Source organism: Ipomoea triloba, chromosome 3 (assembly GCF_003576645.1).
Source record: "Ipomoea triloba cultivar NCNSP0323 chromosome 3, ASM357664v1".
In the NCBI taxonomy this organism is placed as follows: Eukaryota; Viridiplantae; Streptophyta; class Magnoliopsida; order Solanales; family Convolvulaceae; genus Ipomoea; species Ipomoea triloba.
The window spans coordinates 24208290-24221124 of NC_044918.1; the positions used below are offsets into that span (position 1 = coordinate 24208290).

The 12835-nt window shown below is 34.2% G+C and overlaps 1 protein-coding gene across 1 annotated transcript; it reads right to left on the reverse strand.

Annotated features, from left to right (window-relative positions):
* Window positions 1-2850: 2850 nt before the first annotated feature.
* On the reverse strand, window positions 2851-4751 carry LOC116014368. The gene is made up of 4 exons (XM_031254412.1): window positions 4093-4751; window positions 3892-4011; window positions 3224-3409; window positions 2851-3029 (listed from the first exon to the last, which is right to left on the reverse strand). The coding sequence occupies exons 1-4, from the start codon at window positions 4096-4098 to the stop codon at window positions 2913-2915; spliced, it is 429 nt and encodes a 142-aa protein (XP_031110272.1). The 5' UTR covers window positions 4099-4751; the 3' UTR covers window positions 2851-2912.
* Between the last annotated feature and the right edge of the window lie 8084 nt (window positions 4752-12835).

Here is a 12835-nt window from a genome sequence, read left to right on the forward strand (position 1 = left end):
CTACGAAGAACCCGAATCCACTTTGACCCGACCCAAATCGAAAATGGACCCCACATATATTTGTATCACAAAATAGCCACTGAAATTGTCATTTTTATGCTATTTTTTCCAACACAGACAGATTCAAACTTTTGCTATAAATAGAATGAACGCAAAGAAGAAGAAACACAATTACTCCCTTCGTCCCATTTTATGTGTCTGGTTTGGTTAACGAGGTTTGAGTGAAGTTATTTTTAATCAAAATTTTCATAATATTAAGTTTAGTATTAGTATATAAAACTTATATATTTAGAAACTACACTAAAAGTACTATTAAACACAAAAAAAAAAAAATCACTTTTAAAAATAAGTAAAAAATACTTAAAGAAATAAACAAAAAAAAATGAAATAATTAGTTTAACAAATGAATATATAATACGTACAACAGATAAAATAGGACAGATGAAGTAGTTGATTTCAAACATTCAAAAGCTCACATATGCCGCCATTCATCGAATTCACAAGAGACGCAAAGCTTAAAGACTGTTTAGTTCTTTAGTGTCTTAGTTGGGGTTAATTAAACATGTGTGCTGAAATTATTATGATACTCTACTAAGAGTAGATACAAGAAGAGTAACAGGGTTGTCCTGGAAAAATATAATCAAATTAGCGCTTGCTTCACTTAATTTATAAATTTCTAACTTTTTATGCCATCTCTTGGTAGTTACGTTGAATGACGGGGAATCTTGCTGAGAATCACTTATCAAACAATTTAAATCATTTTTGGAATTAATTCCCTTTTTGGTTTGGTCTCATGGCATGTTAGTTGTTATTCCTTATAAATAAACAACAATTCATGTTTCGTTTTCAATTATTATGTCTATGCCACTTTTGATCTCTCAATAAAATAAATAAAAAAGCTCATTTGTTTGCCATCAAAATGGAAGTAATATGGTAAGATATACTTTCCCTTCATTTCACTTTTGGTCCATAATTGTGGTGGCATGTATGTGCACTTTTAGTTCTTATATTTAAAAAAAAAAAACAAAAAAAAAAAACAAAACAAAATAAAACAATCCATAAAACAAACACAAAAAATAAAAAATAAAAAATAAAAAATTTGAACCTAAATTTAACGTGGTAGTGCCACTTCCGAGTTTAATAATATTTTGATCAAAACATTAAAATGGTTGCAAAAGGTCAACAACGTACACTCTACAAACTTTAAGTAAATTTGATTATTTTTTAATACTAAATTTTGATGTAGTTTGATTTGATGTCGAATTTTTTTCGTTTTCATATTGGATTATATATATATATATATATATATATATATATATATAGAGTATAGAGAGAGAGAGAGAGGCCCATCATATGCGGCCAGCCTCCCCTGTGCTGCTGTGTGGCCTGATTTGCATCATTAGATCTCATTATCTAAGGCTTCATATTAATCCAAACAATACAGGCGCTTGATCTTTAGCTACGCGTACGGGAAGGATAATGTTGACAATTCACTACAATTTCAAAACCAGATCAGACGACGACGGAGACTTGAAGTCGACGAGCACTGAGCAACATACACCAGACGAGCGTAGAAGGGACTCCATCACAAGCAACGAGCGCTCCGTTCCGAACAAAATGTACAGGTCGACTCCAACAGAGGAACGAGAATGGAGTAATTCACAATAGTCTGTGCATTATCAACATTAATCCGGTTCATATTTGAGATAATATTGGTGTAATTCGCAATAGTATGTGTATTTGGTGTGTGGTGGTTAAGTGGTGTGTTTTAATATGAGAAGTTGAGAACTAGTGCATTTTATAACGTATAATGGTGTGTTTTAATTTTGTTGGTGCATTTGAATTGAGTGGTGTATTTCGGTATGGTGGGGAATGGTGTGTTTTAATTTGTCCAGTGGTGCATTTTATAACGTAGAATGGTGTGTTCTAATACATATGGTGGTGAATTTTACGAGAGTAGTTGCATTTGGTGTGTGATGGTTAAGTGGTGTGTTTTAATTTGAAAACTGGTGCATTATATAACGTATAATGGTGTGTTTTAATTTTGTTGGTGCATTTGAATTGAGTGGTGTATTTTGGTATGGTGGGGAATGATGTGTTTTAATTTGTCTAGTGGTGCATTTTATAACGTAGAATGGTGTGTTTTAATACACATGGTGGTGAATTTTACGAGAGTAGTTCACTACTACACAGACGGCTTTTAACGTCGGCTAAGTAGACCCTTTAACGTCGGCTAAAAGCCGACGTTGATCTGGCCGACGTTGATCTGGCCGACGTTGTAAGTGTACACATACAACGTCGGCTAAAAGTTTAGCCGACGTTGTAGGTAATTTGAAAGCTACTAAAATACCCTACAACGTCGGCTAATTACAAATAGCCGACGTTGTAGGTAATTTGAAAGCTACTAAAATACCCTACAACATCGGCTATTTGTAAATAGCCGACGTTGTAGGTAATATTAAACCAAAATAATTACCCTACAACGTCGGCTAATAAGACTAGCCGACGTTGTAGGGTAATTTTTTTGTTTTTAAATATTCATTTTATTTTTTTATTTACACCCAAAACCTGCTCAAATATTTATAGCAATCACAATCACATTCAAAACCTGTACAATTTATATTATAGCAATCACAATCACATTCAAAACCTGTACAATTTATATTTATAATATTAAAATTAATAAAAGCAATAAATCTCACAATTGATAATAATTAAAAATTAATAAAAGCAATAAATCTCACAATTGATAATAATTAAAAATTAATAAAAGCAATAAATCTCACAATTGATAATAATTAATAATAGAAGTTCATCAAAAATTATCTATATTAATTAATACAAGTCATAATATTATGCCAAACTTTGTACCGAATCAATAAAAGCAATACATCACATTACTATTTCACATACTAGCTAATGTTCCTATGATAATTATTCGACGCAATTGTCATTTGAAATGTGGCAGCATTATCATCCCAACCCGGTGTCCCTGGATAGTCTGCTGTGAGCTGGTTGTCTTTCGAGGCCTAAAGAACAGGGTCATATTTCTTTCACACTATTCCTTTCTTAAATTATAAACTCTCTTTAATCAAATACTACATAAATGTCATACTGTAATTCAGTGGCAAGTACTAATGTACCTAAAAGTACAAAAACATTTTTGGCCACCTATATCTCAAGTGTTTTGATGAGCTGAGGGGTAAACACACAGGAAGTTTACCTGCAAATAACCTCCATTTTTGAGTTTGATGTGAACTCTATTGTTATAGTTCCTTTCAACATAAAACGTCTCTGAATCAGAAGGCGATTGCACAGTTGCAGTCACATTGCCTCCGTTATCATTGCACGATAGAAATTGTCCCTTGGTTGATCGGAACTGAAAGATTGATTCTGATACTCTCCATAACTGCCAGGATCAGGAAAAGAAAACACAATTAAGCAACTACTGAATCGTATTTGCATACTACAATTAGTTAAATAAGATTTCCGTCTATTTTTCTTAACATATACAAGCAATGACTAGATATCAACTTATGATAGCTTTCCTTGAGAAATGAACTAATTTCTAAAGCATAAACCAAAAACTCATCAAACTCATGTTAATCAAACCAAAGGAAAGGAAAGGCAAGAACTTAACAGGCACAAATTGAATCATGAAAATGACAACATCAGGTTTCTACTAATAACAAATTTTAAATGGAACAAATGATTTTGAATAAAAATCGGTCAAACAGTTGTTAAAAAAGATTTACAGAATGTATTTACATACAGTAAAAGTGTAGCACAGCATGAGTTTTGGTACAATAAAACCTAATTATGGATTAAAATGAACAAAGTCCAAAGAGTAGCTAAGAAGAGTCTATAAAAGCAGTGTTTAAGGCAATTTACTCTAAATGTTTCCCATGATAAAGGCGTATCTTTATCCACAGTAACACCCGAGCCACCCCCATTCTCCGCGGAAATATACTTCTGCAAAGTGACAGATTTGAATTGGACCTCGGTACCATCCTACAGAACAAACAACAGAACTAATTAACAAATCAATCTAAGGAGAGGACTAACTAAAGGAAGCATAGATAAAGAGCCTACAAGCATGTCTCCATTGGGAATATCATCAAACAGAGAAGGCTTTATCCACCCTTCTATCACCAACCATCCACCTAAGTTCACTCCTCTTACTTTTGAACTTCCATGCAATCCCTCCAATTAACACAGCAAACCAAGAACTGAATTATGTTACATTTTGATCAAATTTCAACAACTATAATCTTCAAAGCTAGAAAAGACATATCAATCAAGAAAATAACAAGTGACAGACCAAACCTGAGTGCCCAATAGAAAAGATGGGAGAGCAGCACAGCAGAAAAGCACAGACCCATTTACAGAAAACAATTTCCATGGAGAATGCAGAGCCACAATCTCATCAAAGCATCTGTATAGGAGGAAAAATCCGGAAATAAGGACAAAACACTATTTAAACCCTCCAAAAACCCAAAATTGGAGGACAGATAAAGGAGAGAATCTCAGTAATCCTTCCTGGTAACTCAACCAACTCAACAAAGAACCCCATAAAGAAGAATACACAGTCAGATATCTGCCCAGATAATGAATATATAATTCCAAATTGCATTATTAAATGAACGAGGCAATCTCAAGAATGCAGACACAGACAGAAAATATTAGTAAAAAAATAGCTACTGTACTTCGCGACTGCTTCGCGGCTGGTTCGGCGGGAGGGCTTCGCGGCTGCGGTTCGGCGGGAGGGCTTCGCGGCTGCGGTTCGGCGGGAGGGCTTCGCGGCTGCGGTTGGCTGGACTGCTTTGCGGCGACGGCGATCGGCGACGGGCAGTTTGGGAAGCGACGGCTGATGGATGGGGGACGTTCGAATATAATTTTGGTTTATTAGGGATTGGACGTTCGGCTTTGTTAATTTTGGGGGCGACGGCTTCTATTTATTAACCTTACAACGTCGGTTATATCACATAACCGACGTTGTAGGTCAATAGTATAAAACACGCCGCAATACGACGTTGGCTAACTTCCTAGCCGACGTCGTATTGTGCAACGTCGGAGTCCGTTTGGTGATACGACGACGGCTAATGATGTAGCCGCCGTCATAGCACCCGTCGCCGGTGATACGACGTCGGCTCACCACCGAGCCGACGTCGTATCGGGTTGTAGTATTAGGTTGAGACTTTACACGTCGGTTATGTCGTGAAAACCGACGTTAAAGGTTTTACTTAGCCAACGTTAATTAGCCGACGTTGTATGTGATTTCTGTAGTAGTGTACTACTACAAAACATAACTACTACGGCGGTTATTTTTATACATACACGGCAGTTTTTGAAGCGCCGTGTAGGTGGCCGCCTTGGTAAATAATTACTTTCTACGGCGGTTTTAAAACCTGCGGTGTATGATGCCTATATACAATGGTTAAAAAACCGCTGTATAATCATAAACATACACGCCGTATATAACAAATTAACGCATTATATATATAATTTATAAGGCGGTTCTGAATAATGACCGCCCTCTAAAGTGCACTTTATATGGCGGTTTCGAATAATAACCGCCGTCGTTAATAAATTTACACATTACATATATACTTTATAAGGCAGTTATGAATAATAACCGCCGTCTACAATGTACTTTGAAAGGCGATTCCGAATAATAACCGTCATATAAAACGAATGCATATATACTTTATAAGGCGATTTTGAATAATGACCGCCGTCTATAATGTACTTTATAAGGCGGTTCCAAATAATAACCTTCGTATAAAACAAATTTGCGCATTCCATATATATTTTATAAGGCGGTTTTGAATAGTGACCGCCATCTAAAGTGTACTTTATACGGCGGTTTTGAGTAATAACTGCCGTCGTAAGTATTTATTAAAAATAAAAATATATGTATATACGACGGTTCCACGAGCAAACCGTCGTATAAATGTATTTTTAAATTTTTATTTTTTATAATTTCACAATTTTTAAATCTACAATATAAAATACAATAATATGCTATATATTAAATTGTATCAAATTAAAATGCTTACAATAATTCAATATTCAGAATAATACACTTAAACATATATAACAATAAGTATAACAATTACAAAAACATATAATCAATCCTAACTATCAAATACAATATATTAATAACTAAATAACAATTCACTCTCATCATGTAGATGTAATACAAAAATCACAAAAACCTTTACACCATAAATTTCTTATATGATTAATTTCTTCTTCTTATAACTTTGAGTACCGAGGACCTACAAATTTAAAATCAACTTAAAAAGTTAGTATAATAGAAAGAATTAAATCTAATTTTAAAAATATATTGAAGTGATTCTACTTACCTTTTCTAATCCTTCATCTAATTGTATTTGCAAAATTTCAAATATATATTTCATCACATAATAACCACACTCAACGGATCCGGGTTGTTTGGGGCACTGCAACAAATTTAGAGTATAAAAATAATGCAATAATATAAACTATACTTAACATGCATTCTATATAAATATAAAATGCTTACTTGGCATTTAATCCATGTCGTGGATTTGATTTTATTTGACTTCAGTTTCTTTTTTACTTGTAATGTTTTGAGTGCACTATTCAAAAAAAAAATACATGTATTTAAATAAATGACATAACATAACATACCACTTTACAATATATAAAAATAAACAGTTTACCTACTTGTCAATTACTTGCTTAATATCTGTACGTTCTTTATTCCCTTCAATAGAATCAAAAGAATACACTTTCAACTGTCCAGGGCAAATTACATACAATGTCCAATGATTACTGCATACAAATCTATTATTCATTTAAATTCAAAACAACATTGTATAAAATAAAGTATGTATAGCATAACATACTTACTTGTAAACATATGGCGCAAAATAACATTTTTTTCTCTTCTTCAATAGTGGTAGATATATATTTTGTCTTACTTTCGGAACTTGTCAATTTGGGTTGTATGGAGTTCGGATCTAAAAGGCCATATGTATTTTTCCTTGCCAAGCCAAATTGATCCTAAAGAAGCCTATTCAAAAATATAACTGCTGAGCACAAATAATGAGTGTAAAAAGGGTGTAATGTCGTTCCGCTGAGGATTGGGGCTATGGCACGTAATTGTGTGAATTACCAGGCACTAGAGTATGTGAATTAATAGAATCCAAGCAACAAAGACTGAGTGATGTAAAAGAAAGCAATTGATTAAGGTGTAAACTGTATGATATGGGCTAGATTAGGGGGATTGTAACCATGATGTTCTAACAAAGTCGAGATTAGGGAAGAATAATTAACCAAGGGATATATGGGCAATGCACAAAAGAATTCTACTCAGCTACTTTCGTAATCAATAAGAGAATTAGGCTAAGATTGCCCCACTGTCGTGATGCATCAATCATAACCTTAAGCACCTAAGCATTGTAAGCCCCCAATATTACCTCTACTTTCATAGCAGGAGAATTAGGTTGAAATTGGTAAGGCTCGAGGTCTCCATCCAACTGTCGTTGTAATGAATCCCTCTCCTAGACTAGCAATTAATTCTGGCCAGAAACCAATAACTAGTGCAAAGAAATCCCCAAATCAACATAAACCCTAGGTAAAAGATTCAATCCCTTTATGCAATTAATCATAAATAGAACATCAAGATTAACAATGGACCCCTAATCCAAACCCATAAGCGAATTACTCACGCATGATGGGAGTTAACACAGCAAAGCAAGAATAAATAACCATAAACATCATAAGAAATAAAAGGGAAGAGAAACTTAACTGATAAAGAATAAATCCAACTTTAATCCAAGATTCCAAGCTTGAAATAAAATAATCTAATGTAAAACTAGTCTAAACTATGCTGGGGAAATATAAACTAAAAGCTAGGGTTCAGAACTCTGTAAGGGAACTTCCTTTAATTGTAGAGAATAGGTAGAATATATAGGAGGTAGATGGGCCTTGGCCCATTAGGCAACTTCCAATTCTTTTCCAGTTTGTATTCTTCCTTGTAATTTCCTTTTCTTCCAGAACTTGTCCAAAATGTTCCAATATTCTTCCTTTGTTGTTCCTTGTAGATAATTCAGCACTTGGACAATATAACACACAAACAATTCCCAATTTCACTAGGATACAGAAAATAACCTTCAAAACAACTAGAATAAGAGGTGAATAATTGTACAAAATAGCAGATATCAATAACAAGTGTTATTCCTAAACGACAACACAATAAACAAACGCTAAATTATAATAAAATGATAATAAAGAGCTTACCACATAAAGAATAAAATGCTAGAGGCATCATCTTTTATCATGAAGATCTCATCACTTAAGCGAAGCTTAACATCCCTCGTCAAACCCTTTACAATGAAGTATAGCTGTTTACACTCAGCAGTCAACTTGTGTGGATCAATATCATGCATTATGGGAGACTTCTGGGCAATCGACTGTTTATCCATCTATTTTATCAATTGACTAGTTAAGTATAAAATATTCAACATAAAATAGACATATAAAAAATATATACAAACACACAACATTTTTCATACCTCATCAGGCACATCAAATGTAGAACAAGGTTCCACCAGTTTCTTTGGCCAAGCTATAAAATGGCTCAATGCTTCACCTACTGTCTTCGCTTCTTCATAGTGAATAGGCAGTTTTGCTTCTTTATCAATGACTTTGTCAACAAGCACTTTTATTTGGTTATCTAATAATGTACGAGAATGAAGTTTGCATCCCACCTTAAAAACTCTCCCAGTGGCCACTATGTGTTTACCACTACATTTTGAAAAAAAAAAAATCCACAACATAATATACACAGTATACAGCTCCTCTCTCATAAACTAAGGTAATAATCCACAACTAACCTAGGTTTAAGAACATTCATAGGTTTCAAATATGGAAAATTAAACAATACAATTAAGAAATTAGGGATTAGGGTTAAAAAAAAATTGAGGACTAATAACCTCTAGGAGCTTAACAGCGGCAGAGGAGGTCGAAAATAGGCACGACGGCGGGAAGACTCGACGGCAGCAGATGAGGGAAGAGGCGACGCCGGTGGAGGTTGGAGCAACTGTGACGGCGACGGTGACTGGAGCGACCGCGACTACTTCGGAGGCGACATGCGTGTAGGCGACTACCTTGTGTTTTTGTGTTCTTGTTTAGCAGAGAAAAGCGAGAAGTGAAGGACTGAAGGCCAGCGAGTGTAATTGAAGGGATTATTTTATTTGAGAGAGAAGAGTTTTTAGTTTGAGAAGGAATGAAAATTTTTGCAAAGTGTGTAAGTATTGAAAGTCAAAATTTAATTATTTTTACTTTTATTTCTTTTAGATAATAATATAGCTAATATAATTAAGTAAAATAAAGAAATTTTTATTTTTATATTTTATAATAAGTCTTAGTTTTTTTCAAATTAAGTAAGTATGTACGGAGTAAAATATAATAATCATCTAAGTATATAGATAGCATACTAACGACCACGGATCAATAAAATTGATACCTTTATTTTTTTTTTAAAAGCACAAAATAAAATACTTTTTATTTTTATTTTATAATAAGTATTCATTTTTTTTTTCAAATTAAGTAAGTATGTACGGAGTAAAATATAATAATCATATAAGTATATAGATAGCATACTAACGACCAAGGATCAATAAAATTGATACCTTTATTTAAAAACAAAAAGCACAAAAACAATGGGATTGAAAAGCCATTGTGAAGTGTTGTGTATGTAAATTCGCTTAAAGACAACATACTAAAGACAACAGTTAAATAAAATTGTTGTCTTAAAAAAATAATAAAGAGCGTGCAACGACAACGATTTTATGAAATCGTTGTCTTTAATTTGTAGTGTTATGTATTCAAGTGCGCTTAAAAACAACACACAAACAACAACGGTTAATAAAATTATTGTCATAAAAGAAATAAATAGTGAAATCGTTATCTTTATAGTGTTAGTTCTGTATTCAAGTATGCTTAAAGAAAACATACCAAAGACAACGGTTAAATAGGACCGTTGTCTTTAAAAAAAAAGTGTGCAACGACAACGGTTTTATAAAATCATTGTGTTTGTAATGTTGTGTATTCAAGTGCAATTAAAGACAACGCACAAACAATAATGGTTAAATAAAATCGTTGTCTTAAAAAATAGAGTGTGCAAGACAACAGTTTTAAAAAATCGTTGTCTTTGTAGTGTTGTGTATTCAAGTACCCTTAAAGACAACATAACAAAGACAACAGTTAAATAAAACCGTTGTCTTAAAAAAAAAGAGCGTGCAATGACAACGGTTTTATAAAACTGTTGTCTTTGTAGTGTTGTGTATTCAAGTGCGCTTAAAAACAATGCACAAACAACAATGGTTAAATAAAACCGTTGTCTTAAAAAAAAAAAAAAAAAAGAGTGCGCAAAGACAACGGTTTTAAAAAATCGTTGTCTTTGTAGTGTTGTGTATTCAAGTGTGCTTAAAGACAACACACAAACCACAACGGCTAAATAAAACCGTTGTCTAAAGAAAAAAAAATAGTGCGCAAAGACAATGGTTTTAAAAAGCCGTTGTCTTTGTAGTGTTGTGTATTCAAGTACGCTTAAAAACAACATATCAAAGATGATGGTTAAATAAAACCGTTGTCTTAAAAAAAATAAGCGCACATAGACAACGGTTTTAAAAAACCGTTGTCTTTATAGTGTTGTCTTTTCACAAAATGGCTAAACACAACACACTAAAGACAACGGGTCGGTAAAAACCGTTGTCTTTGACAAAACTGTTGCGTCAAAGACAACGGTTTTGGACAAAACTGTTGTCTTTTAAACAAAAGACAACACTTTTGTCAAAAACTGTTGTCTTTGTGGTGTTGTCTATGAGCATTTTTCTTGTAGTGGCTTTGAGAGGAGAAAGCTCGGAAGGGGATGTAGACAAAGTGTTTGATGAAATGTTTCATGGTAGTAACAGATACTTGCGTGCATTTTTACTCCATGATAGGCCAAAGACACCAAAATGGCATTGGCAATAGCAAACATCCACCGTGAATTCCAATTAGCACATTATGTATTTCCTACCTAGGACACTATAAGGCACCAATGCAAGGAAAGGCTAATCCAAGACCCATTCCATTTTTCTTGATTTCTTTTAAGTGATTTTGCTTTAGTTTGCTCTCTAGTTGTGATTAATTGCTCCTTGCACACCTGTTACTTCTATACACCATGTTGTTTGCATACACTTAATCTAGCCGTTTGTTGGTTCATGATTCTCTTGTGATCAACCACACATCAACAAGGTAACTCCAAATTTGCCATCCATTGGGAACGACACACTGGGGACTTCACATCCTCAACCTACTTTCCATCCACCATGTATACTACACAAAAGCATTTGTCAAAATGCCATCTTGTCACGCAAAATGGAAAAGTGGCCCCTCGGTAAAGGCTTGGTGAGCATCAGCTAATTCGTCATTTGAAGAAACATGAGCAACCCGTAGAGCCCCTGTAGTAACATGCTCTCAAATAAAATGGTAATCAATAGCAACATGTTTCATTCGAGAATGAAACACAGGATTAGAGCACATGTACGTTGCGCTAATATTATCACAAAAAATAGTAGTAGTTGATACCCTCAGACCAAGCTCTAGAAGAAGAAATCGAACCCAAAGAACATCTGAACAGTCTGAAGTAGTGGCATCCATAGTTTGGTATTCAGCTTCCGTAGACGATCGAGCCACGGTTCTTTGGTTCTTTGATAAGTAGGAAATAGGATGTTTGACCAGGTAGACAATATAGCCACTAGTAGACATATAGTCATCTTTGTTGTCGGTCGAATCCGCATCTAAGAATACATGAAGAGAAAGATGATTGTGCTTTGACAGAAAAACTCTGTTATTGATGGTACCACATAGATAGATCAACACACGTTTCACTACTTGCTAGTGATCATTCATCGGCCGATGCATAAATTGGGAGAGTTTGGTAACAACAAATGCGACATCCGGTCACGTGAGACAGAGATATTACAAACTGCTTACTATCGTTCAATATGTAAAGGGGTCAGTCAAAGCTACACTAGAGCATAGAGTGAACTTGTCATTAGGTGCAAGCGACATAGCGACAAGTTTAGCATTGGTCATATGTGATCAAGCAAGAAGGTCAAGAATATAACGTTTTTGAGTTAACAACATAGAGATGGAGTGTTCAGAACTTCAATGCCCAAGAAAAACGACAGCGCTCTTAGTTGTTTTAGTGAAAATCTCCCAGCAAGGATATTAATATATCTTTAAACAATATGTGGCGTATTCCCTGTGTAATGATTATATAATCCACATAGACAAGAAGCTATATAATAATGTCACCATGGTTAAGAACAAATAAAGAACTATCTGACATGGAATTCTATCTGGAACCCAGATGATACAAGAAAATTCTTCAATTCGAGATACCAAGCTCGTTGAGCTAATTTAAGGTCATAAATGGCTTTCTTTAACCGGAAAATTTGCTAGGAACGATTAACATCCACAAACCCCGGTGGTTGAATCATGTAGACATGCTCATGAAGCAATCTCATCTGTCTACAGTTAATAATTTATGTGTCTATAGTTATAAATGTTATATGTCTGTAATTATCATGTGATGTGCCTTCAATTTGTTTACAAGTAAAAAAACAATTAATTGCAGGTACAGAATCTTAATATTATTTTTGGATCAGAGTCAACAATGCAAGGTAGACCTGGTCCATGGTATAATTAGACATGTTGCAATCCTTATACCATGGACTAGGGTTCGCAGTGCACTGTAGACTGGTTCACAGTGCACTGTAGACTCTGGTGCATG